At 45.7% G+C, this 26,941-nt stretch overlaps 1 protein-coding gene across 2 annotated transcripts in view; it reads left to right on the forward strand.

Moving 5' to 3' along the window:
• CLINT1 (clathrin interactor 1) overlaps nucleotides 1-26,941 on the forward strand; it is a 565,784-nt gene that overhangs the window by 426,760 nt on the left and 112,083 nt on the right. For both annotated transcript variants that reach the window (XM_085617596.1, XM_085617597.1), the window contains exon 10: nucleotides 20,448-20,725. In XM_085617596.1, the coding sequence (XP_085473722.1) occupies nucleotides 20,448-20,725 (278 nt within the window). The remainder of the gene's footprint in view (nucleotides 1-20,447; nucleotides 20,726-26,941) is intronic.

A 26,941-nucleotide genomic window follows, 5' to 3' on the forward strand; every position in this document is an offset into this window, starting at 1 on the left:
AAATGTGATAAACATAAAAATGTATGATGTAAAAATACAAATTGTCTTCCTGTCGGGGGGGGGGGGGATTAAAAATGTTAAAACCATTTAAAATATTTTTTAAAAAAACTAAAATTGGCACGTGGCGCTGGTCGCGTCATCTGCACGTGGGTAAGTTTCCCTTGAATTTGAGAGATCCTGCAGTTAGCCTGAAACAATTCCCAAGAGCCTTTTTTTGCAAAGTTATATAGTATAGCGCAAAGTTATATAGTATAGCGCAAACTCGACCCGCAGTTATTGGATCGCGTTACATGAGCACCAGTTAAATTACCTACGGTCACAATCACTTTTTAAGCACGGAGATTACGTGATTTGCCTAGAATCACAGAATGTTGGGCCGTTCGAACCTGGTTGCCCACTCACTTCCAGTTTCCTGTAACACTATAAATGATTTTCCTTCCCTGAATGTACGCAGTCTGAATTTGTTTCTCAACCCCCTTAGTGCAGGCACCCCATGTTATGCTTTTGTGACATAAAAACCCATTCAATACGTACCTGCGACAAGAAACCTCGAAGTGTTAGCGCACTCACTAAATCATTTGTAACATAACATGCATACATGTTACTATAATACTTAATTACATAAAACGCACTTGCACTGCTGTAAGTGGCTTGTTGTTTTTGTCTTGATTGGTAGTGCTCCATAGCTAAAAACCAAGTGGGACGCTCACATCTGAGAACATTTGCACATGTCGAGTAGTTTCAGGAGGAAACCGCTTTACACATCTCTTAGTAAGGTTGCTCGGCGAGTTAAAGCTGGCTGTTTATCACACGTGACCTGAAGGTTACAGTTCGAATCCTGGCAAGGCATAGCCTGCCTACCGACATCATTTGAATGGAGTATACAGTTAAATCCGGAAATATCACCTGTTGTTTTCAGGGCTTATGAAAGGTAGAAGCACTCAGTATTAAGCTATATAGAAATGTAATTATTAGCTGAAGTGTGTGCACGTTTGTTGTCCAGGTTTTATAATGCGTAATCTAGAAAGTAGTTTGACAAGTTTATCTTTGGTCCCGTTTCACCTAACACATAACCGTAGAATACTTCAACATCTGATCACGCGTGTTCCCCCCCATCTACATTACAATGCAATTATTGATTCCCATCTTTCTTTGCCATTTAGTCCTATACCAGCCCTTTTTTGCACGTCTCTCAGCCCTTTCGATGTTATTGTAGCTGATCAGTTCTTACAGTAGCCCCAGGTTTCCCTCCCAGCCCCTCAAACCGTACACATTGTCTATGGCAATCCCGAGCTGAATTTATCAGGTTTAATGCCATCCTGTTCCAGTCCATGTCCTGGGCCCAAGTTTGTTTCTTTGGGCGGATCTTCCATTCCACAGCTTGACAGTGTTCCTTCTGACCACTGTCCTCGCTACATTACATACGCTTTTTCCATGTCTAGGCATAGTGCTATCCTTCTATACTCCAAGTAGTGCAATTTCCACTGGTATCTTGAACTCCACCACACTAGTTCCATGTATTAGGTCTATGATTGTGCACCAGAAAGTTTGTACCACATACACATTGTACTTTTAAAAAGTACCCACTTGCTCACATTGCCACGATATACACGTCGTCCTGGGTTCTATCAAATTTGCCCTATTGCACTGGATTACAATAGACATGAAGCAGTATTTTAATTTGGTCTAGCCTAAAACTCGCTTACGACCACTTCCCTCAGGTATTTGCATGCCTCATCTCAGTTAGAATCTTCTAGTGGGCCTTGTGTTTTTTCCCATCTAGCCTTAAGACAGAAGGCGTTTTCTGCAGATAAATGTTATGTTTTGTAAATCCTAGATACTGTCTGCTCATCCAGCAGGGCAGACATCTCCCTGTTTTCTAGTGAGATTCTTCCCCTATCTCCCTTGTAAGCCTTACATGTGTTCTTTGTACATGGGACAGTTGAAGAGATCTGTATGTAGTAGTATTGAGTATGCTGCTAGTTGATATTTGCTATTAAAAAATTTCCCCCCCCCCTCCTCCTCCCCCCCCCCCCCCAAGAGTCCCATACACCACGCAGTTTTCAGATGCTGGTCAAATCTTGCTTCATCAATGACTTCAGTGCCGCTCTGGCCCGTCGAGGTGTTTTCCACTGTAAGTTTGCCTTCCCATCCCATTAGTCAATGCACTTCATTTCCATACTTTGGTCACAGTTTCGTTGACTTACTCATGTCACCCGGGTTCATCACCCTCATAGATTTCGAAGGTAACCTCTCTCCCCCATTGTCCTTATGTCTACCATTATCAATGGGTTCTGCTGTGCGCCAAAAGTCCGGTCATTGATCACTATCAGTTGTGCCACTCGGTAGTATCTTAGTAGATCTAGCAAAGCGATTCTGCCATCATAGACCCCTCTGCATGCCATCTATGCTATTCTAGAAGTTTTACTGTCCCAGTCTCGTGTATGGGTTAATCCTATTTTCCCAGCAAGTCACCTGGGACTCTATATAGGATATTTTAGAATATGTATAAGAACTTGGGCATTGCAGTCATTTTAAATAGGGAGGCTCTTCCCATCAGCGATAGGGGCAGTTTGTACATAAATAATGTTAATGTCTTTATTAACAGAACCATAAAAGCTTTGTACAGCGTTGGTCATTCCCCTTACCTACCTCACCACGAATAAAAGCCATTGTCCAAGTTAGCTGGGGAGTTCAGCAGGATACATTTGGAGCAGGTGTTTGCAGCCAAGATCCATGCCATGCATAACTTTGAATATAGCCAGTGACCAAAACAATTCAGTTTAGATTCATTGCAATACTGTTTGGCAAGAATGCCCTCTTGAACTGCCGTTGAACATTTCTGGTTGTGTATATGACACAAGGACTATATATCACTGCCCCTTTGCCATTCATCGTCCATACAGCATGCAGGAGGAGCCAGAGATGTTTCTGCTCTGGTGTTGAAGTGAATTATTGCAGATCCATCAGTGATCTATAAAACAGTACAAAAACTGCCAGTGTTTAGGACCACATCAGTTTGCTTTTATATAATATAATATAATACAACACTGCACGCAACAGTGAATTATATTTCAAACATAGAACTGGTCCAGGACTGACATAGTCAATGTTGTAATTGACACAAGCATTTGAAATGCAATAGGTCTCGCATTTGTGAGAGTTTGAGCTATTGGCATTGTAAATGACAATGCCTTTTATTAATGTGTTTCGAAAACTTGCAAGCGATGTGTAAACACGAACTTTGTACTTATAGTCCTTGTTAACAAGAAGTAAGGCTGGCAGTAACTGTGCCTCTTTTACTGCCAGCCTTGCTTCGCTTAAGCAAGGACCTTTAAGTACAAAGTGCGCGTTTACGCACTGCTTTCAGGTTTTCAAAACACAAAAATAAAAGGCATTGTCATTTACTATGCCAATAGCTCACTCTAGTAAATGCGAGACCTATTGCATTGCAAATGCTTGTTTCTTTTTCTGCGCCAGCAAGCGCAGATCCGGAGTGGGTGGTACCCCCAGTCACTTTTTGACTGAGTTTTTTCGAGGCTTTTTGTCTCTATTTTTTTGAGTCGATCGACTCCTGGTGCAGTTGGGATGCCCGGCTTCAAGACCTGCGGGGACGGTCAAAGCATGATGTCGGTGACGGACCCACACCACGTGTGTCTTTACAGCCTGGAGCGCGACCACGACCCCAAGTCGTGCTCCGACTGCCGGGCCATTGCGCCGTAGACTTTGCGGGAGTGGTCCTGAAAGTTGCTAGAAGTCCGGCAGTCTGTTCCTCGCCGCTCAAGGTCCCGGTCCCGTGGGAGGTCGAAGGACCGGTCGCGGAGCCCCAACCACCGTTCATCGGAATCGAAGTCTTCGCACTCGGGGTTAGGTAAGACGAAGCATTCCAAGAAGTCGAAGAAGCACCATCGCTCTCAGACTTCCCCACGTCTGTCGTGCTACGCGGCTGAGGGTGCGGACAGTGCCTTCCCTGCGGCTCAGGCAGAGCCTACGCAGTCGCCGCCGGCCTACCCGCCCTTCCCGGGTCGTCGGAGACTCCGGCCCAGCTGCAGGTATTTGTCAGCCATGGCTCGCCTCTTTGGGCATTCGTGCCCCACCGGCCAGCGGCTCCGGCTCCTGCATCGCTATCTGCTGGCGCCGCAGGATCCCCATGGATCCGGGCCTGGATCCCGGTGGACGCTGGTTGACCTTGTGACACCTCCACCGGTGTCGACCACACCGGCACCACTTCTGACATCGCCCGGCCCACCGGACGACGTCGCCCCCGGTTTCAGCCCCGATGTGGATACAGCGCCGGACCGGCGTTGCTCGATGCTGATCCTGACGACGATGGGGGTTTTCTATCCCTATGTCCTTCCTCCTTATTTTCGACCTGTTTATCAGCCTTCGGAGGAAGGGGAGAACTGGGAGGGGTCTGAGGACCCTCACACAGCACAATGTAAGTTTGACCCGGACTGGGCAGAGGAGTTTGGGGATGCCAGTGGCCATGATACCTCGCCTGACCTTGGCATGCTGTCTCCTCCTACCGTGGCTACGGAGGAGGCTGCAGGTTACTCATTGGTGTTGTGTAGGGCGGCCAAAGCCCTCCACCTCGAGCCCCCAACGGTGGCCGTCAGGACTAACCTCCTGACAGAAGTGCTTCAGTCGGCATCTACCTCTTCGGAGCCACAGTTGCCTTTTAACAATGCACTTTCGGACGTTCTTTTGGGCACCTGGTCCTGGCCCAACACAGGGGCTCCTGTGGATAGGAATGTCTCCAGACGCCATCGCCCGGCCCCGGGCAACCCCTTTTTCCTTTCCTAACACCCCACCCCTGAGAACTTGGTTGTCCAAGCCTCTGCGTCCCTGAGCGCATTCCCTACCGCACCACCGGACAGGGAATCCAAGAAAATGGAGCATTTTGGTAAGAAGATTTTTTTCTTCCGCCAGTTCAGGGCTGTGGTCTGTGAACACCACATGCCTCTTTGGCCGTTATTCCCACACTGTGTGGGATACGGTGGCGCGCGTGCTGCCTCAATGTCTGGAGGAGGCCCGGACAGTGCTCTCTCAAGCTATTGCTGAAGGGAGGCATGCAGCCAAGTTCACTATTCGTTGTGGCCTTGACATCGCCGTCTCGCTGGGCAGGGCGATTTCCACGACGGTGGCGCTCTGTCGCCAAGCCTGGCTGAGGACAACTGGTTTTCTTGGGATGTCCAGAACAGTTTGAGGGACATAGCTTTTGATGGCTATCGCCTTTTCGGCAACAAAGCAGATAGTGCGTTGGAGTGCTTTAAGGACTCATGGGTTACGGCCAAGTCCTTGGGCCTTTCCGCCACGAGCCCTCCTCCGCCTTCTGCTTTTCGCTCCTTTTCGTGGCCACGGAAGGTGCGCCCGACACATTTATTTCAGAGCCACAGGCCTGCGCAGCAACATTCTGTGTGGACGTGGGCCCCGCCGAACCGGTTCAGGGGGCCAGCAGGCGGGTCAGTCCACCTTCTCCCTAGCTACCACTGGCTCCAAACCTTCCTAGTCCGGTTTTTCAGGCCCATCAAACGCCAGTGGGCGGCAGGATTCGCCATCACCTCCCCCACTGGCGCACCATCACTTCGGACATGTGGGTTTTACAAATAATCAAAAGGGGCTACTCCCTCCCCTTCAAGACTACCCCTCCAGCCATGCCACCTCAGTACCACCGCATGTCGGGGGATCACTAGGCACTTCTTCAACAGGAAGTCGCGGCCCTCTTGGCCAAGGGGGCCATCAAGCACGTTCCTGTCCCAGAAGTAGGTTTAGCTTGTTACTCCCACTACTTTCTGGTGCCCAAGAAGGACAAGGGCCTGCGTCCTATCTTGGACGTCAATCGCTTCCTCCGGAAGGAGAAGTTCAAGATGTTAACTCTGGCTCAGGTCTTGTCTGCCCTCGACCCTGGAGACTGGATGGTAGCGTTGGACCTGCCGGATGCATATTTCCACATTCCCATCCTGCCAGCCCACCGGCATTACCTGCGGTTTACGGTAGGCCACAAGCACTTTGAGTTTACCATGCTCCCCTTTGTCCTTACCAGCCCCCCCTCGGGTGTTCACGAAAGTGATGGCTGTGGTCGCAGCTCATCTGTGCAGATCAGGGGTTCCAGTCTTCCCCTATCTTGACGACTGGCTGTTGAAGGCGGGCTCTCCCTGCACAGACGTCTCCCACCTCCAGACTACGGCCGACCTGCATTTGCTGGGGTTCTCCATCAATGTGCTGAAGTCGCACCTGATTTCCTCTCAGAAGCTCCTCTTCATCGGAGTGGTTCCGGATACGACACACTTTCGGGTCTATCCTCCCGAACGGCGAGTACAGGATATTCAGGCTCTGATTCTGATCTTTCAGCCTCTATCCTGGGTTTCAGTCTGGATGACCCTGAGGCTGCTGGGCCTCATAGCCTCCTAAATCCTGGTGGTCGATCATGCCTGATGGCATATGCGGGCTCTGCAGTGGGACCTGAATTTCCAGTGGGCGCAGTATCAGGGGAATCTGTCCGATTGCGTCCAGATCTCAATGGGCACTGCACAACAATTGCAGTGGTGGCTCACGAACTGGCATTGGGTCAATGGCCGATCCCTCTCCCTTCCCCAACTGGAGCACAAAGCGGTGACGGATGCGTCCCTCCTGGGATGGGGCGGCCACATGGGAGAGGCGGAGATCAGAGGCCTCTGATCTCCGGTGGAGTCCAGGCTCCATATCAACCTTCTGGAGCTCTGGGCGATCCGACTTGCATTGAAGGCATTCCTTCCCTCTGTCTAGGGAAGAGTAGTGCAGGTGTTCACAGACAACACCACCGCCACGTGGTACTGCAACAAACCGAGAGTGGTGGGGTCGTGGACCCTATGTTAGGAGGCCCTGCGCCTCTGAACATGGCTGGAACATCAGGGCATTTCCCACCTGGCAGGTTCACCGAACGCCAGGGTGGACGAACTCAACCGCAGGTGCATGATGGATCATGAATGGAGTCTTCACTCGGAGGTGGCACAAGGTCTCTTACAACAGCAGGGAGAGCCTTGGTTAGATCTATTCGCCACCGAAGAGAACGTGCAATGTCAGCAGTTCTGCGCATTGGAATTTCCAAGGCGGCACTCGCTCGGCGACGCTTTTCGTCGCAAGTGGAGTTGCGGTCTGTTGTACGCCTTTCCACCTATACCACTTCTGCCCAGAGTGCTGAAAAAATCAGGCGGGATCGGGCCCGAGTCATTCTTGTGGCTCCAGACTGGGCTTGAAGAGTTTGGTATCCCGAGCTACTCAGTATGACCATCGATCCCCCGATCCAACTGCCTCTTCAGGAGGATCTTCTGTAGCAGCAGCAGGGGACGGTCCCCCACCCGAACCTGTCCAGTCTCCACCTCCTTGCCTGGAGATTAAGTGCGGCAGTTGATTCCTTTCAACTTGCCTCTTGAAGTCTGTGATGTCATTCTGGTAGCCAGGTATCCCTCCACTAAGTTGGTATACACCTGCAGGTGTAACAAGTTTGTGGTACGCTGCACAGCACAGTCTGTGGATCCACTTTCTGCCCCTCTTTTAAATGTCCTTCTGTTACTTCTTTCTTTGGCCCAGCAGGGTTCTGCTCTGGGCACTATCCAGGCCTATCTTTCTGCTATTTCAGCCTTTCTTAGGCTTCCTGATCAGCCCTCTCTTTGCAAGTCCCCTGTTGTAAATAGATTCCTCAACGGCATTACTCATCTTTTCCCCCCTATTCCGTTTGTAATTCCACAGTGGGACTTGAACCTGGTTCTCACATATTTATTGTGTGCTCCCTTTGAGCCTCTTCACAACTGTACTCTTCGTCTGTTAACTTTGAAGACTGCTTTACTGGTTGCCATCACCTCTGCTAGGAGAGTGAGTGAGCTCCAGGCTCTTTCTTGCAAACCTCCTTTTCTGTTTGTCCATTCAGACAAGGTTGTGCTCAGAACACGTCCATCCTTGGGGTGGCATGGTGAGCAAAATAATGATGTATTAAACCCAGATCTCTTGACTGGGGTGAATGTTTTGAATTGTTCTGCATTCCGTCCATCACTTGTGTGTGTTTTGCTTTCTCGCCCTAAGTGCAGCAGGTATGCCCAGACATGGGTCCTGGGCTCACTGTGCTACTAATCAAGCTATCCTGGCTGAAGAGGGGTGGAACCCCGAACCGGTCCTAGGATGCTTGTTTCCGGTCCATGGAGGACCTGGCTTTGCAGTTCGGGCTGGACTGTTCCCATGAGGCACAGGGTCAAGACTGATTTGCATATGGCCAGGTCTAAACTGGGGTGGCATGGTGAGCAAAATCAAATCAAAAGATATTTTTTAAGCGCACATATCACTAGAAAAGTCTCATGGCGCTGGTGGATAACGCAAAGATTAGATGGAATTTGTGCAATTAGATGTCAAACAGGAATGTCTTCAGCTTCATTCGAAAGCAATTATGATCCATAGTAGTGCGTAACTGAAGAGGCAATTTATTCCAAAACAAAGGGGCCAAAAAAGAGAAAGATCTACCTCCGTTAGTGGCGGTGCGAATTCTAGGAGATACAAGAAGGGCTGTGTTACTGGATCTCAGAGTTCTTCCAGGGAGATACCAGCCAAGCTTTTTAGTCCAGAAACCAGGACCTTTTACGTACATGTTCTTATGTGTCAGGCAAAGAATCTTAAATTGGATACGCTTCCTGACAGGCAACCAATGCAAGAGTTTCAGAGTGGGAGCCGATGAGGAACTGGGTGGAGGATTAAGTACCAGCCTGGCCGCAGTATTCTGCACAACATGAAGCCTTGACAGTAGATTATCATTTATGGCTGCAAGTAAAGCATTACCATAATCCATTCTACTAACAATTAGTCCCTGAACTAAGGGCCTTCTTGCCTCAATCGGAATCCATTTAAAAACTTTGCGCAAGTGGCGCATAACACCAAAACAGGTGCTAACTGTCTTGTTTACATGGTCTTTCATGGACAATTTATTGTCCATTTGAAAACCAAGATTGCGCACTGTTATCGTTGGAGTGGGACAAGGGCCAAGGTTAGAAGGCCACCAATCATGGGACCAAGACTCTTGAGCCCTACCATAGAGCACTATCTCTGTCTTTCCTCCATTTAGCTGCAGGTGATTAGCACACATCCAATTTATTTTTTAAAATTTTTATTTTATTTACATGCTCGTTAATATATACAGACAAACTGGGGACAGACAGCATTTGCACAAACACGAGGGGGAAAACAGTATACCTTTTGTTAGTCAAATTCACTAATCCAATCATTAAGTGGTCTCCAGATCTTAAGTCCCTTCATTCTCCCTTTTTTCCCTTTTCGGGTATAGAGGGCTTTCTCCAAATTAAATATATGAAGCGTACGCATTTTCCATTGGCCAAAAGTAGTGTAGTGATGATCGTTAGCTACCTATGTACAACGCTAAGTTAGCATAACCGCGTTAAATGTTAGAAAGCCATCTTGCCGCTTTTGCTGCTTTTGCACACAACACTGTAGTCACATGTTATTAGAATTGAGAAATGCTTACTCGACTTTGCTTCACATGAGAACTGTCTGTTGTTAACATCTTGAACAGTGAATAGCGACCTTGGTCTGTACACAGTGTAACAAACAGTCTGGATCGCTAGACTGTGCATGTTGTTGAGTTCAGGTTGATCGGCCCACTAGTTTAGCCATAACATGCACGCAGCTGCAAATACCTGAAAGTCGAATGCTTTTAATATTGCAGTGTTACATGTTTTCAACACATTCGGAAGAAGAGCGTTCCTAGGAGCAGAGCATAGCTGATCCTGTGATGTGAACTCTCTGAGCTGATCTATACGGTATGGGGTTCCCCATTCAAGCCTAGAGACCTTTTATTAGTCTAATAATACTATTAGTGTGTTAGAGAAAGGAAGGCGGCCTAGAGCCACTGTCATTTTAGTATGATTGCTCCTTTCATTTTCTATGCTATTGTAACTATGCTGATGGTTTTGATTTTAATCGTTTGTCTGCTAATGTTAGCCAAACTGCTGCATATTAGGACACGAGGTTTATAAAATAAACTCTTTAAACGTTTCCCGTGTCTCTGTTTAGTCTGTTGTGGACTGGTACGAGAATAATTACGAAAAGGTGTTTCTGATTCCCACCATTCCTGAGAAATATACTAAGTCGCTTGTTCTGGGTTGTCTATACATTGGGACCGCCGAGTTAAACCTCGGATAACGAATGGGACACTGATGCTGGCCGGATAGGGGGTTCTGGGTTCTGAGGTGAATTTTTGGTACACCGCAATTCACTGAGGGCCTGGGTTCCTGCGCATAGTTCTGTGCATAAGCAGAATCCCTGCAACAGTAGGAGGTAGCGGATCTAACCACGAGGAGGCAATACCCAATCTAAGTATTGACATAGCAATAAACAAAAACTCCGTACAGTTATCAGCTGATGTAGATACACCCAATAACATAAGTTGAGGGGTTAACAAAAAGTTTCTATTCAAGACATATTGCAAAAATATCGTAACCTCCTGCCTTAAATTATCCAAAACAAGACAAGTAGAAAAAATATGAACCAGATCCGCCCCCAAAACATTGCATCTAAAACAATGGATACCCTCCGTACCACCCCATTTAACAATTTTCGAAGGAGTAATGTAAAGATCAAAAAAATTCTTATAACATTGCGCCCTAAGATTTGCTGTGGTCAATACCGTATTAGGCAAAACAACAGCTCTTTCCCACCCTGAGTCTATAATCTCAAGCCTTTCCTGCCATTTGACAGAGTGTTTCTCAATATCATCAAAAACCTCTTCGAGAAATATTTTATAGAGTTGGGAGATTGATGGGGGAGCATCGCTGGTAATAGCCCCCAGCAAAGGTATCACAGAATAGCCTTTCACACCACCTCTTTTTTTAGTAATAAAGTCCCTTAGCTGTAAAAATGTAAAGAAATTTCTATTGCTGAGATTAAATCTATTTTTAATTATATCAAATGTAGCTAGTTGATCACCGGCCAATAGATCCGAGATCCTACAGACCCCCACCTTTATCCACCTCACTAAATATCCATCAAATAGTGTTGCAGAGATCTGAGTGTTATCTAAGAATGGAGTATATCTACTAAACCTGCCCATGCCAAGTTTTTTTCTAACATGGGTCCAGTTTTTATATGCTGTAATCAAAATCTTAAATCGTGTCTTTTTAAAATAACTAGGCTCATATATTTTTAATAAACATCCTCTAGCATCCGGACCCATTAAAATCTCAAATATGGAGGGAATATCTTTCGATATTAGAGAGGTTTTGCTATCTGCTCGAAACATAGGCCAATAGTATTTGAATAACGCTGCTAGATAATACAGTCTAATATCAGGTAGTCCTAATCCTCCTCTTTCCACTGGGAGAGTTAAAAAAACAATTTGCACGCCGTATTTTTTTAAAAGACCAGATAAATCTTGCTATCTCCCGATCAATCTGTCGAAACCATGTATTATGAATTTCTAGAGGTATTGTGCGAAAAATATATAAAAGCTTTTGAAGGACAATCATTTTGATCAAGTTGCATCTCCCTATTATAGATAATTTCAGATTATTCCATCGACCCATATCCTTCTTGATTTTTAAAATAATAGGGGTAAGATTAATATCGAATATTTCCTTCGTTTGAGCTTTTACTCTGATCCCAAGATACACTGCCTCCTCTACTACTCTTTCATCCGTAGAAACCAGATATTTATTTAATAAGATCTGAGTTTTACCCCTGTTAAGTTTGTACCCAGAGATTCTGCCAAAATTTTCTGCCAAAGTTTCTACTTCGACCAATGCATTAGATAATTCCGAGGTCACAATTGCAACATCATCTGCATATGCCAAGACTTTCGTGGCAGAATTGTTAAAAATGAAAGGGGGTATATTCTCAGAAGCCTCCAGAAGTCTAAGAAAAGGATCCATATATAACGCATATAGCAAAGGCAAAGATGGGCAACCTTGTCTTGTCCCTCTTTCTATAGAAAAAGGTTTAGAAAGACATCCCATAATCTGAACCTGCGCTGAAGGTTTATGGTAAAGAACCTGGATTGCCCTAATAAAGCCTCCACCTAGATTATTCGCTTCCAAGCATTTCCACAGATAACTCCAAGAAACCCGATCAAACGCCTTTTCTGCATCTAAAAAGGCAACCGCTAAAGGAAGTTTTGTAGCATCGGAGGCATCCAATAATGTAACAAGTCTTCTAATATGATCCTCTGTCCCCCTTCCCTGAATGAATCCATGCTGCCATCGGGAAACCAATAGTAGCATAACTCCGTTAAGGCGTGAAGCAAAGATCTTAGAATATAGTTTAGTATCACTGTTCAAAAGCGTAATTGGTCTATAGGAGCCCATATTTAGCGGATCCTTCTCCTTTTTTAAAAATATAACAATATTTGCCAACCCCCAGGACTGCGGTGGAACCTCTCCACCCTTAACAGAGTTAAAGAGCGCTAAAAACTCCTTTCTTGTCTCCTTAAAAAAAGTTTTATAAAACTCTAGTGGTATAGCATCTATTCCCATAGCTTTACCTGACGGTAAATCAAATAACGCTTTCTGTAATTCATCATACAAAATTTCTAGACCCAAATGAGATGCCTCCTCATTTGTTAACTTTGCCTTGGGTAACAGAAAAGTGTCACAGCCTGCGTCCAATAAAGTATCTGCTGTATCTGCAGTATATAAAATCCTATAGTAATCTTTAAAAGATTCTCTACTTTCTCATCAGATATTATATTACCATTGATATTTTTAATTTGGTCTATATGTCGAGCAGATATCTGTTGCCTGGTTTTAACTGCAAGTAGTCGCCCAGCCGTCTCACTGTATTCGTAACAATCTTGCTTTCTGGTTAGATAGATACCAGCTAATTTATTTAAATACAGGTCACTTAAAGCAGTTTTAGTTACTGAAATTGAATCCAAAGTTCCTGTTAATTCAGTCTTATTTCTCACTTTAGCTATTAATTCTATTTCCAGCTGAGAAAGCTTCTGATAATAATTCTTAACTTGCGAAATATGTTTCTTCTTTTTAAGCGCACCAAAGCTAATAGTCTCGCCACGTATCCAAGCCTTAAATGTGTCCCATACTACCCCGGGCGATGCAGTGCCATTATTAATGCTGAAAAATTCCCTTATTCTGCTTCTCATATCATTTCTATACTCTTTGTCTAAAAGGATAGCCCTTTCAAATGTCCATTTTTTACCTATGCTTTCCATGCCATCCAAAAAAATTTGAAACACCAGGGGATTATGATCTGAAAGAACCCTTGGGTATAATTCAATTTTTGCTTCCTTTAATAATACCGGGGAAGCTAAAAAGTAATCAAGCCTACCGAATTTCTGGTGGGGGGGGGCTGAATAATAAGTAAATCCTGGATCCAGGCCCCTTAATTTGGGCCAGACATCAATAAGTCCCACATCAGTTATCAGATCATTGAGTGCACATCCAATTCTCAATGTGAGACATACAGTTTTTAAAATGGAGCCTAGTTTCTGTTGGGTCAGGACCAATGGTGATCAGAATCTGAGTGTCGTCTGCGTATGAGACGACATCAAAACCAAAGGATCTAATCACCTCGGCCAGAGGGGTCACATAAAGATTAAAAAGAGTAGGGCCCAGAATAGAACCCTGGGGCACTCCCATCTTAACTGATCTGCTAGAAGAGATGGTATCATTGACCTGGACAATTGTAGTACGATCGGAAAGATATTTTTTTAGCCACAGCAGGGCTTTTCCTCTGACACCAATCTCCCACAGTCGACGTTCGAGAATGCTGTGGGAGATGGTGTCAAATGCTGCAGACAGATCCAACAGAACGAGAATAGAAGACTGCCCTCTATCCAGAGCGCGTCTGATGTTATCTGTCACTTCCAGCAGGGCTATTTCCGTACTATGGGCTGCTCTAAAGCCAGTCTGTGAAGGGTCAAGCAGCCCATTGCAATCCAAATGGTCGACAAGCTGCTTATTAACCAGAAACTCCAGCATCTTACCAAAGTGGGGGAGCAGCTCTATAGGGCGGTAGTTGGAGAGAAGATTAGGATCCGCAGTAGGCTTTTTTAATATAGGCCTAATTCTAGCAGCTTTCCATATTCTAGGAACTTCAGACCTAGACAGTGACTCATTAAATAAGTCAGTAAGACAAACCAATAGAGCAGGAGCCAGGATAGGAAGAATTCTAGCCGGTAGAGGATCAGTGGGAGAACCAGATTTAATTTTCATGATAACCTTCATTACTCCATCAGAACTACAAGGAGTAAATTCTTCCATAATGTGAGGAGGATCAAAGGTAACCAGGGAAATAGAACCCAGAACAACACCCACAGTCTGTTGAGAAGAAAAGGAGTTGTGAATATCCGTAATCTTATCCTCGAAATATTTAGACAAAGAATCAATCCGCTCCTGGGAGATAGAAGAATTCAACTGAACAGCTGGAGCAGAAACTTTTGCCTGTCTAATGTTTTCCATATATTCATGGTGAGAATCTTTATATATTTTACGGTCAATGGGGTCTTTGGTTTTCCTCCATTTCCGCTCTGCCGCCCTGCAAGAGAGCTTTATTGTCCTTAACTGAGCGGTAAACCATGGAGCTACACGAGTTTCCACTCTAATTCTAGAAAAAGGAGCAATAGTATCCAACACCTTGGTTATTGTCTTTTCTAAAAGAACTGCTCTTTGATCGATAGTTTCCCTAGGGCTGAATTGAGGCACACGATAATGGGAAGTAAAAATAGGCAAAGTAACTTTGCTCCAGGATCTTCGCCATAAAGTTTTCTGCATAGCCACAGGATTAACAGTGTGGTCAAGAATAACAAATCTTGATAGGCTATGATCCGACCAAAGTAATGGCTGTGGGAGCTCAACCTTCATTTGGTCGGAATTGGTAAACAACAAATCCAGCGTATGTCCGGCCGTATGGGTTGGCCCCGACACCAATTCCAAGGTACTAGTACTCGAGATTAACTGCTCCGTATCGGAGTCGAGTGCTAGTTCAGCATGATAATTAAAATCCCCCAACAGGAGAAAGCGATCTGAGGCAAGTACATGTGGAGCAATTGTCTCCAACAAATTTTGAGTAAAGTCGTATTTACGGCCAGGGGGCCTATATACCAAAGCACCACGCCAAGTACCACCTAACAGACCCTCAATTTTAAAAACACACATTTCCATTAGATTTGTGCGGATAATTTCTAAAGAAATTACACTTATATTAGAGGTGGCAGCTATAAGTAGGCCACCACCCCTGTTTAGTTCCCTATCAACTCTAGTTATAGTATACTGTGGGGGAAAGGCAGTGACAACGTCAGGGGAAGCATACTTATGCAGCCATGTTTCTGTAATAAAACAGATGTCGGGATGTTCCGAGTCAATCAGACTCCACATTTCCACAGCATGTTTGGGAATAGAACGAGCATTAAAATAAAGAGCTTTTAATGATTTGGGGATTTTAGGAAAATTGGTAACACGCAATTCACAGGAGGGGACAGATATTTTAGGGCCAGAACTCTTGCGAACATCATTTGAAATGATAGCTGCCGGTATATCAGGATATTTACATAGTGGAAAATTGAGATCCCTCAACTCCTGGCTTGAGTATTTAATCATAGTCGTTATGAGAAGTAACAGGTACTCCAGATATCACAAGGATTAAAAATTTGACAAGATAAGAACCAATAAAAAAGAGAACAAACCAGAAAACGTGGCAGCAGGCAGCGGTCAGGCGCAGACGGGCTTGCCTTTGGCGCGCCGCCGCTGCGCGCGTCCGCAGCCAACCCCGCCTTATATGGAGAGCAAAAAGAAGATCAACTAGAACGCAACCGGCAGTTCCGTTTTACAAGCCGGTAACAGGAAATGGAAATAGACGCCTTAACGTCCCTCCGCACAATCGGCACTTGGCGTGGCGGACCGGGGACACAGGCGACAACAGTAAGGTAAGTATAAACACTGTATGATGCAGCAATTGGAAAGTTTTTAAAAAGTAAAAAACGGCGCGATTAAAAATAGGTGAAGAAAACGAGGTAACAAACACAATTTACAAAGAAATAGTAAGTCCCAAATGATTTAAATGCCCAAGTGATTTACATGCCCCCCAAACGCCAGCACTGCTCACATTACTTTTAGTAGTATAATTGAAGGCTAAAGCGGTCTGCACTGAAGAGTGTCTACCGCGCGCGTCCGCTGCCAGCCCAGCCTTATATGGAGAGCAAAAAGAAGATCAACTAGAACGCAACCGGCAGTTCCGTTTTACAAGCCGGTAACAGGAAATGGAAATAGACGCCTTAACGTCCCTCCGCACAATCGGCACCTGCCGTGGCGGACCGGGGACACACGCGACAACAGTAAGGTAAGTATAAACACTGTATGATGCAGCAATTGGAAAGTATTTAAAAAGTAATAAAAAACGGCGCGATTAAAAATAGGTGAAGAAAACTGGGTAACAAACACAATTTACAAACAAATAGTAAGTCCCAAATGATTTAAATGCCAAAGTGATTTACATGCCCCCCAAACGTCAGCACTGCTCACACTACTTTTAGTAGTATAATTGAAGGCTAAAGCGGTCTGCACTGAAGAGTGTCCACCGTCAAAAAAATGATGGATTTAACCCAGAGCTCTTGACTGGGGGTGAATGTTTTGATTTGTTCTGCATTCCGTCCATCAATTGTGTGTCTTTTGCTTTCTTTTTGAATAGGGTCCTTCTTCTGATCGTGGTTGGATAAGGGTACTTTTTTCTGCTTACCCAATCGTCGTTGTTTTTGCTTGTCCTTCACCACTTCATTGCTTGCCACAGCCCCAATAAATGCAGCATGACACGGCTTTCCCCAATTATTTCGATCATAGTTGCCAGTTTATATTTCCGCCCACCCCCTCACAGTGATGCTATATTTTGAGTAGGGACATTTGAGGAGTTGCCAGCAGCTTTGTTGTTTTGAAACATGCAGTTTTCTCACTATTCACAAGGCCCACCTGAAGAGTGTAATAGTGCCAGTACTGTGACATGACCTGACTACGCATGCATTTGATTTACTGTCACTATCAAACTGACGGGTACAGGGAGAGGTCAGTCGGGGGTGCATTCATAGTAAAAAAGCCTTTGACCAAGGCCTATGCCATGTCAGGAGGTGTAGCCCCAACCTCAGGGCTCGGGCATATGATGCCGGCACCTGTTCTGCTGTACCTTTTCCGGACTTGTGATTTCACCTGGCAGTGTGCTTCTAACATACGCCATCTATTTTTATGATTCCATTTTCTCATCTCTACATATCTACCTCTGCATGGAAACCTTTCCATTGCATCCTTGAGATAGGCCGTGAGGAACAGTTCATGCTCATCGCAGTCTGCCTAGCATCTGAAAGGAAAAGAAATTTCTTTGATTTAGCCATCTAGTTTGACTGCACTGCGAGAATAAACAGTACACAACCGTTCATTTGTCAAAAAAGCGTTTTGTGAATGTGTGTGGTGATAACAATTGTTTCATTCAGCCACATAACTTTACCTCTTGATCCACCGGAAGGCTTCATACCAAGATAAACACCATATATGACCCAAACCCCTGTTTCTACATTAGCAGGCTCTGCTTTCCTGGAGAGAAACCTGAAACCAAATCTGGAAATGTGTAAATCTCTGCTGTAGAAATAGTCCCCATAGTGGTGTCCCTGCCAAATAATTTAATAATGGATAGCACGTCTTCTGACATGCTTTGAAATGTATTGTTAAGTGGACTGGAACTTTTTGGTTATCCTGGACTAATCTGTCAATTGCGCCTACGACTAAAAGTTTTCAGGTACTTTGGAAAGGCAAGTGTGTTATGCCGAACGCTACCTCAGCATTTATACTTCAGTGTTCTCTGAGGCCAGGAGGATAGATAGCACTAGTGCAGCAGATGCAGTTGCATTAGTTTTCAGGGGTGCACAAACCCATTTCAGTGGTTTCATTGTGTGCAGTAGGGCTCATAACACTGCTTAACAATATCGTTATTAAAAGCAAGAAACGATTAGAGAGATATGGGTTTTCTAAATGGTCCCTTATTGCGGTGAAATTGATGAGCAAGTAAACCAATATTCTTTCAAAAAGCAACAGCTTAATAAAGTGCAAAATCGCAAAATGTATCGCTGTTAAAGAATATCAACACCTAACAGACCTTTCATATGTGATCATAATGGCCCGCCTCTGCTTTCAAACAACATACTTTCAATGTTAACTTGTCAGGAAAACTACATATATTGCCAATGCAATAAAGCTTTCCCCTAATGAAGGAATTGCACCCTTTAACCTATTGAAGGGCCCATGGGCGCTACTTTTCTATATCCAAAAGTAGCGGGATATAATTTATGTTGGGTACAACAGTCATGTGAAAAGGACCCATGTTTTCATTTCAAGTTGCGGAATATGTTGGTGATTATCAGCTTAAGAATGTGATTACATTTTCTAAATTTGTAAAATTTACTTAGGCTGAAGATTCACAGACATTTCCAAATTGCAGCAGTGACTAATGCATAAAAACAAAGAGAAATAGTCCGAAGCGACAGCAAGAGTGCAACTCTTCCAGCTCCAAGGTTCTCTCAGTTCAAGTAAGAAAACAAACTTGGACCTTTTCACTTCGCACCAGGTGATAAAACACCTTTTACTCAAAGGGACAAAGCTAAACAGCCACACAGTCACAGAAGCCGAGAATGACTAAAGCAGAGAAACTGACTAGGGCAACAATAAAGAACTGAAAAGTGCACAGAGACAATCAGATTGCACAAACCCCATGGGAATTTGATACTAACTTGGAAGACAAAGTGTGACCGGCCTAAAACACTGGCTTACAAATCATAACAGACAAAAATTGGATGAGCAAGAGAAGCAAAGACTGATAATAAGAAAAGTCTGACTGGCATGCACTTTTGAGATAAAAGGTTTGTTGAAGGTGTGAGGATGACAGCCGCACAATCTCCAAACAGGGAGACAAAGTTAGAGAGAGCACCAGAGATATATTTAAGAAGAAAAAGCCAGAGAGAGAGAGTTTGAAGCTCAGCACAGAATCACTGAAACAAACACTTTCAGAAAGAAATACACTACTGATGAAACTGTAGCAAACATTTTGCAAGAGGTAGGGAGAAAAGCCACCCAGACAAAAAATAAACTAGAAATGCATTTCAGGAAAAATCCTCCAGTGGGCAAGAACAATGCGTTGTTTCATATTAAACAATTTTGCTAAAAAAATTCACATTTTGGACAACTTTCTGCAAATATCTTATTGAGAGGTCAAGTCTGACAAAGGTAAGCAAGCTGTCTGCCTTCAATTTCCTTCTAGATGTATAAATCCCAAAGAAAATTAAGAGATTCAGTGGGATGCCACCCAGTTCATGTATCATCTGCAGAACACTTTATGGATAACTCGTCCCTGTGAAGCTGCAGAGTAGTCCAGGATGTGCTAATAGTTTGTTCCTGTGAGAGAATATTAGATTTCAGGTCACTCCCATCAACTTAAATAGAAAGAGTTAAACCAATTTTCTTCAGGTTTCCTTTATCAATATTTGTACTTTTTGTGGTAGCAAGCTAATAAATATTTTTCTTATGAACTTGGTCATGTAATCTGCACCCTTTTAGGTGCTGCTTATTTACATCCACAGCACTTCTCCAAGTGTAGGTTTTGGGTTTAATTTTGCCATTGCAGTGCGATAGAAGGATTCATGAAGGTATTTATTAATGAGTTCTTTGCCTTTGTGAGCCTCTCTGACCAGGGCAATGCAACAGCTCTGCATTAGAACGTTTGTGGTCACTCTTTCACTTGAATCTGCCAGGATGGTTCCTTAAAGTGCCACATAAATTCGACAAAAGCAAGTCAGTGGAAACAGGAATATTATGTCTTATGCCATTAAATTTACATTTATTTGTATTCACCAATCCAAGCAGTAGTGTATCCTTCCTAGGAGCATGCATGCATGTGCATATGTTATCACAGGTTAGCCCACTTCCTACTTTCACTGTGAGTGACAGCATTTTGATATTTCACAAGGAGCACATCCATGCACAAAGTAGTTCCCTTCTGTGCCAAGGATCTGTAAACTTTTCTGTGTACTATAAGTTAGGGACAAAAGCATGTTTTCCTCCTATTGGGGGAATTTGTCTTTACACTTGAGCGAATTTAAACCTTTAAGAATATGCAGATTACATTAATACATCTACCTTTACTCCTCTTTGACATCTCTGCCGTTGTTGTGATGTTTTACTTGTGGAGTGTTCATTGTATATTTGTTGAGTTTATTCAATTACATATTGTTTTCTCTTGTATGAGTCTTCATACTTTTTGTCTTCGCCAAAATTATATGCATAATTTCTATTTGCTTTTGCTGATATTGTATAACATTCCCTGTGCTCAATGTTCTGCAATCTGTATGTAAGACAAGCTACATATCCACTTCATGCAGGTGCATAGTGTTTCCATTATTACTTCTGTGGCATAATTGTGCTTCTTTTCAGTTCCAGGTACAAGTGCTAGTGGCAATGGAGAATTTGGAGACTGGAGCACCTTCTCTCAGGTGTCCCCTGGTCCTGTTGCACCCACAGTGGACCTTTTCAGTGGCATACCTCAACCAGACCTGTTCTCTGCCTCTTTGCCTCCACCATCTTCCAGTCAACCGGATCTGTTTGACATGATGGGTCCTGCTCATGGGACCATGACCTCCTCCCAGAGCATGAATCTGTCAATGATGAGCTCTAGTTCAGTGGGCATCTCCCTTCCCATGTCCCGCTCACAGGTAAGGACTTTATCAGCCACTGTCTGTGTTATCAGATTAGCAGATTTTGTACATCTCTAATTTTCCTGCAAGGGGTTGTTACCAACCCTATTCTTTGAGGGTAGTGAGGTATCTACCACCCATATGACTTGCTCATGAACAGCCTCATTGTAATTTGATTGTCATTCCTCATTACTGTGGTGTCTTGCAATGAAGGTTTTTTTCCCACCTAAATCAGTTAAAGGTTCTTTCTATAGATCTCTATATCCTCGTAATGAGGTGGCAGGGTTTTGAAAAATAAGTTTAAAAAAAGAACCACATCTGCTTTGGTCAGAGTGAGGGCAGCAAATAATTTCTGGTTTGATTTTGAGATAGGGTATTTGATTAACTTTCCTGCCAGTGTCACCAAGAGCCATTCCGGGAAGCATTAAACACTCCGAAGGAAGGACAACTATCCGCAAATCAAGCCTTTGATATCAGTCAACATAATTGTAGGAGGATTTTCTCAGATGATGATAGGGTAAGTAATAGAAAGACCAAGCTAGCTTAATGCTGCCAATTTTAAACAAGACTGGTGGAGGACATATAGGGCGCATAGCCCAAACAAGCAATGGCAAAGCCAATCCGTCTTGCCTTTGGGACCTATTGGCTTTGCCAGCGGGTTTTAGCCATGCTATGCAGCATGACTGAAGAGTTAGAAAAAAAAACACCTTTGACCTGTAGAGCGGCATCATTTCATAGGCTGCAATGCACCTGCCCTCAAAATGATGTACCTAGTCAGGAGAGTCAGCAAAAAAAAGGTGGAGGAAATTGCACAGATGGTGACTACCATCATCAAATGTTTTTCTAAAGAAACACCATCCAAAACGTATTTCGAGTCTCATTTCTACCTGCTAGCAAAAACATTCAGTTAGCATCACGGCCAGAATGGTGCAGAAATCTATCGCCTATGATCGATTTCCTGGTTCCCTACCTAATTTCTTATTGAAGGAACAGACATTGTTGAATTTAAAAAAAATCTGAAACAGTCTTTGACAAAAGTTGCGTGTGTGTGTGTGTGTGTGTGTGTGTGTGTGTGTATGTATGTGTGTGTGTGTGTGTATATATGTGTGTGTGTGTATATGTGTGTGTGTGTGTGTGTATATGTGTGTTTGTATACATAAAGATGCAGCCTAAAATCATTCAAGAGGGTAGGATGCCAAATTGCATTTAATTTTTTATTTAAAATAAAAATAAGTTTATATAGCATTTCTGTAAACATAAAAAAACAACAACAAAAAATGCACTCCTCTTGTGTTCCAACATAACCTTTTATTTTCAAAGAAAAGGGCAAGTAATAGCAGGTAATGACCCCATAGGCTGGATAGATAAAACCACAATAGTAATAAACTGGCACCGTGCCCTTAAGACCTCCCTGCTTCCATCATGCACCACATTATTTTTTCCGGCATCTTCTGTGAGGATCCTGAAGCATTGAGCTTCTCAATTTTTGATTGTTTCCTATCAGAAATTGGTTTCCTGATAATTTTCTCGTACTTCATTCGATGTTTTTGGGCTGTAGGCTAAGTTTTCTGACAATTTTAAGAACATTTTCTTTCAGAGATGCCAGCATTGTTCAATAAATATCCTTCCTGTGGGAAGAAGATGGCAAAGTCAGACCCACACTCTGTATTGTGTGTTTACCATCCTCACACAATCCAGGGAAGTGCTATTATTGCCAGCAGTTTTTCAAGAGAACACTTCGAGATAGAGAAAAGATAAAACTGCATGCCTTATTGGAGAGAGGAAAAGGATCAAAAAGTGGCCATGGGAGCTCCCATGCTTTTAAAGAGTTCTCCTCTTATGAAAAATCGCACAGGTCAGAGAAAAAACAACATTGTTCTGCTTCTCCAACATCAAAAAGGAAGCAGATACCGGATTGTTCTTCTTCAGTGTCTGAGAAACATGCACGGCATGCGACAACGTCGAGGAACAAATTGCCGTCGAGGTGGTCAGAGCCGTCACAAGACCAGTCGACGTCGAGACGCGCTGCTTCAGGCTTGGAGAATGTGAGGCCGGAGAAGCGTAAGTCTGCTTTGAGCGGTCTTCGTTCGACGTTCAAAAAACTCCTGCGTCGCCATTCACTGACGTCGTTGTAGCGTTCAGTGTACAGGACTCCACCGCCATCGAAGCAGGTACGGTCGGCATCGAGACTGTCGACGTCGAGGACCCTGCCTCAGTCACATAGGCTGTCAACCTGGATAACCCCGCTATATCCGCATCACCAGCTCCAGTCCAGCATTTGATGTTGAGAGACAATTCTGCAGTCTTCCCAGAGAAGGAACGGCGTAAACTATTCTCACCTTCCAAGAATCCTGCGGCGGTGACAGTTATCGCGACGTCGAGGCCCCCCTCGTCGTCAGTGGAGTTACCAACAAGGCAGAGATCGACGTCAAGAGAGAGGCATCTTCTTCCCAAGGTATCCAAATCCTACAAATCTCGCCAGTGGAAACTCTGCTTCCTGGGAAGCAGACGGTTAATGTATCTCCAAGATTTTTACAGTGTGTTCAGCATTGGAGAGCTCCACCTAGAAGTCCAAGCTCCGACTTCTCACAAACTTAATCACATTCAAGGGTCTCTGCTGGCCGGGGGAGCGTGGCTTGGCTGAACACTATGGCAGATGCATGAGCTAACTGCTCTCAACCGGCCCGATCGAAATCCTGTCTAAAATATGACTGATCATGCCTTCTCGCGGCGATTGAACCAGCCATTGCATTGAAAAGGCCGAGGGTCCCATGAGGGACCCCTGAACACTCGTGGGGGGACTGGAGCCCCGAGACACATAGATTTGCGGCCCAGAGCTATGCCAAGATGGAGGCCGGAGCTGTGTAGCTGTAGGGACTCCCAGAAGACAGAGGGAGGCTAGATCAATCGGGAGCCAGCGGAGAATCACCAGGCAGCCCTGAGCCGGCGGATGCCGCGTTCGGGGCCATGCACTGCTGTCCCATTGCGAATGCACCACCCTGGTTGGAGTGCGTGTGCCCAGAAGGACCGGGCACCAGAATAGATGTGATCCGAAGGTGGCGGCCCTCACCAGCGCTGACATGGGAGAGAGCTTGCTACGTCCTAAGGTGAGCGGCCCCTGGTGTATACGAGCGACCCACATTGGGGAGGTACTCGAGGCCTAACTCGAGGCCCAGAGGGAGGCTCGGCGGCCGGCACGGCTGCCGGCTTGTGGGTGGCCTTGGGGCAAATGGCGGGCCCAGCTCTGATGGACCCGGGAGGAAGTCTGGAGAGTCCCGGTGCGCTCTGGAAGAGAGGCCCCACATTCCTCGGGCCGATCCAGAGAAACCCGGGGGAGGTGTGAGAAGAGGGCTCACACCCTGAAAGAAACTAGAGCCTGCCCCGAGGCCCGCAGGGAGACTCAGCGTAGGGACTCTAATGGCGAGAAGCTTGACGGCAGACAGCCAGCCTGGTTGCAGAGGGCCTGAAGGTGGACCTGGGGGGGGAGGCCTCCATGAGTCCTAATACACCAAGTGCACACGATCTGAGGGCCCCAGTGGCGAAGTCAGTCCCCTTGAGTTGGGGTGGCCTATGCAGCAGGTTACACCCGGGGTCTGGATCGGGACCTGGTGGGAAGAGTGGGTGGGGTGGGTCTGCTCCCCCGTCTGGAGGTCCCCTGGCTTGATCACCTCCTGTAGCCTCCTCACATGAGTCCACCACTTGACAATTATCCGGAACCACATACTGAGCGGTGAGGCGGGAGGGGGACCCAGCAATAGACTTTAGCAGAGACCAGGCAAACCTGGGACGGAGACTCCACTGGTCCTGGGGCCTGAAGGAATCTTTCTTGCTCAGCACGGAGAACCGAGGAAGGGGGCCGCCCTCTGGTGCTGTCTCTCTTGTGGAAAACACTGGCCAAGTCAAAAGATACCAACCTGATTAGGGACCAGGGGCCGCCTGCCTCACGGAGTTGCTGTTTACTCCTGGCCCCGGTCTTCGAATTGCCCCCTCCGAGAGAGAGCACGGGAGCAGTACCTCATCTGCCCTACCTGACCTATCCCTGTAGTCAGGATAGGCAAAGCCAGAGCATAGGTGGCGAGGGCGACGCCGGAACAAGACAACGGGCCAGCGGATCCAAACCAGGGGAAAACTGATCCTCCTCTTGGTCTAGATGAAGTCCAACTGCAATTAACCAAAATAATTGAAGCTATTGCTGATACTAAAGTGACACTACACCAAGACATTAGCACAGTGTCAGTGGGGTTGGGTCGGCTATGGGTGGAACACCAGAAGTGGGCAGAGTGGGTCAAAACAGCACAGCAGATGCTAATTCTCCAGGTTGCTGAGCTCACCGACAGGGTTCGCACTGTGGAACATAAGTCTGAAGATGCAGAAAGCTCTAACCGGAAAAATAATATCAGGGACAGGAGGCGGAGATATGGTGGCCTCCCTCGAACATTGGCTATGCTCGGTTATCGCTCCAGAGGGGCTGTCTTCGGTCTATACTCTTGAGAGGGTGCATCGGGGGCCGGCGCGCGCGCCTGCCCCGGGTTGCCCCCATGGCCGGTCGTGGCGTGGGTTCTCCTTTATAGTGACATGGATGTACTGCTGCATAAGGCCGGGACTGACGGCCCATTTGTAGTGGACAATTGCATTGTCTCTATATTCCCTGATTAAACTATTGAAACGCAGCTTCGGCGAACCTCCTTTCTCGAAGTCAAGAAGGCCCTACGGGAAGGTCTGCGGTATTCCCCGATGTTTCCGGCCCGTCTGCGTATAGTGTTAGATGGGAAGACCCATTTCTGTGAATAACCCAAGATGGCATGGGAGTGGATGGAGGCCTAGAAGTCTGGGCGATCGCTCCACAAGACAGGATCCTGAAGTGAATTCTGAGACCACCGAAGAGAACAATGAGAATTAGGAGGGGCCCGGCTCGGGCTGCATCCGAGGTGGGCTCCACTTCTAGGAAGGGAACAAGTCCTCTTACCTCAACAGTGTCACTCACCCAGTAGTGACCCCAGGGACAGCAAACAACGTTATATGTATATAAAATACGTTGGCCTCTTCCCCCTGAGCTGGGAGGTGCCCTGCGAACTTTGGGTAACGGTCCATCAATGCTTGGGACTGAGCTAGGCCAGCATGGCCTGAATGAGAGACCACTGCCTCATGGGCTCAGCATCGCACCCCACTAGGATCAACCCTGGATAGGGTGTGGTTACTCTCACCAAGACTGAGGTTTTACCCACAATTTGGGCGGATGGCCGTTGTCCCGTCTGCTGTGGGATCGGGGAGTTGTTGTTTTTGCATGGTTTGATTCAATATTTTGGCTGGGGTGGCAATGTACGTACTGCTTGGCTCAGGGGTGAGGGCACAAACTGATCATGTGTTCTATTATGGCATCCACACGTAATACATTGAAATGTTTGACTTGGACCATAAGGGGGATGGGTTCGATGATGAAGAGGCACAACGTGCATAGGTTCCTGAGACGCAGAGGTATACAAATTGCCCTGCTTCAAGAGACACACCTACAGTGGGGTGGGAAGTGGAGAGACTTCATAGAAGGTGGAGAGGGCAGCTGTTTGGGACCTCCTACTCGGCATATGCCTGAGGGGGTGCTACTATGGGTTACGGGCGGGGGTTCCCTTCGAGCCAGCACACACACTGATAGATCGGGATGGTCGATATGTGTTAGTGGGTAATTGTATGGCTGAGATATAACTCTCGGTAGTATCTGCCCCCAAGGAAGATCAGATGACCTTCTTCCAAGACCTCTCTACTTATATGGCCACCTTGACCATTGAGTCTATGATACTGGGAGGGGATATTAACTGTGTCATTCACTTTTTTGGACCGTTCACTCCCTCCCTTGCCTGGAGCCCAGGCCCACCGCAATGCTGCGGTATTCGAGGACTGGTGGAACCACTGGGGACTATGTGATATTTCGAGATCATAACACACAGATCGTGGGGATTACTCCTTTTATTCCCCCATACATCTACATACACGGCTTGACATCTTCTTATGCTATGCTACCCTTAATAGATCAATCATGCACACTGAGTATTTGGGAGGCACACTCTCAACCCATAGTCCATTACTGATGATCCACCAGCCACCACGGACCCGCCCCCGCCCGATCCCTTTCTGGAAACTTAGCCCCTGCCTTTATTGACACCTACATCTAGCAGCAGTAGCTGCTCCCTACTGGACAGCACTTCCCTCCACTGCTCTGCTAGGGGGTGTCGTTTTGAG

The sequence above is a fragment of the Triturus cristatus genome, chromosome 7 (assembly GCF_964204655.1).
Source record: "Triturus cristatus chromosome 7, aTriCri1.1, whole genome shotgun sequence".
In the NCBI taxonomy this organism is placed as follows: Eukaryota; Metazoa; Chordata; class Amphibia; order Caudata; family Salamandridae; genus Triturus; species Triturus cristatus.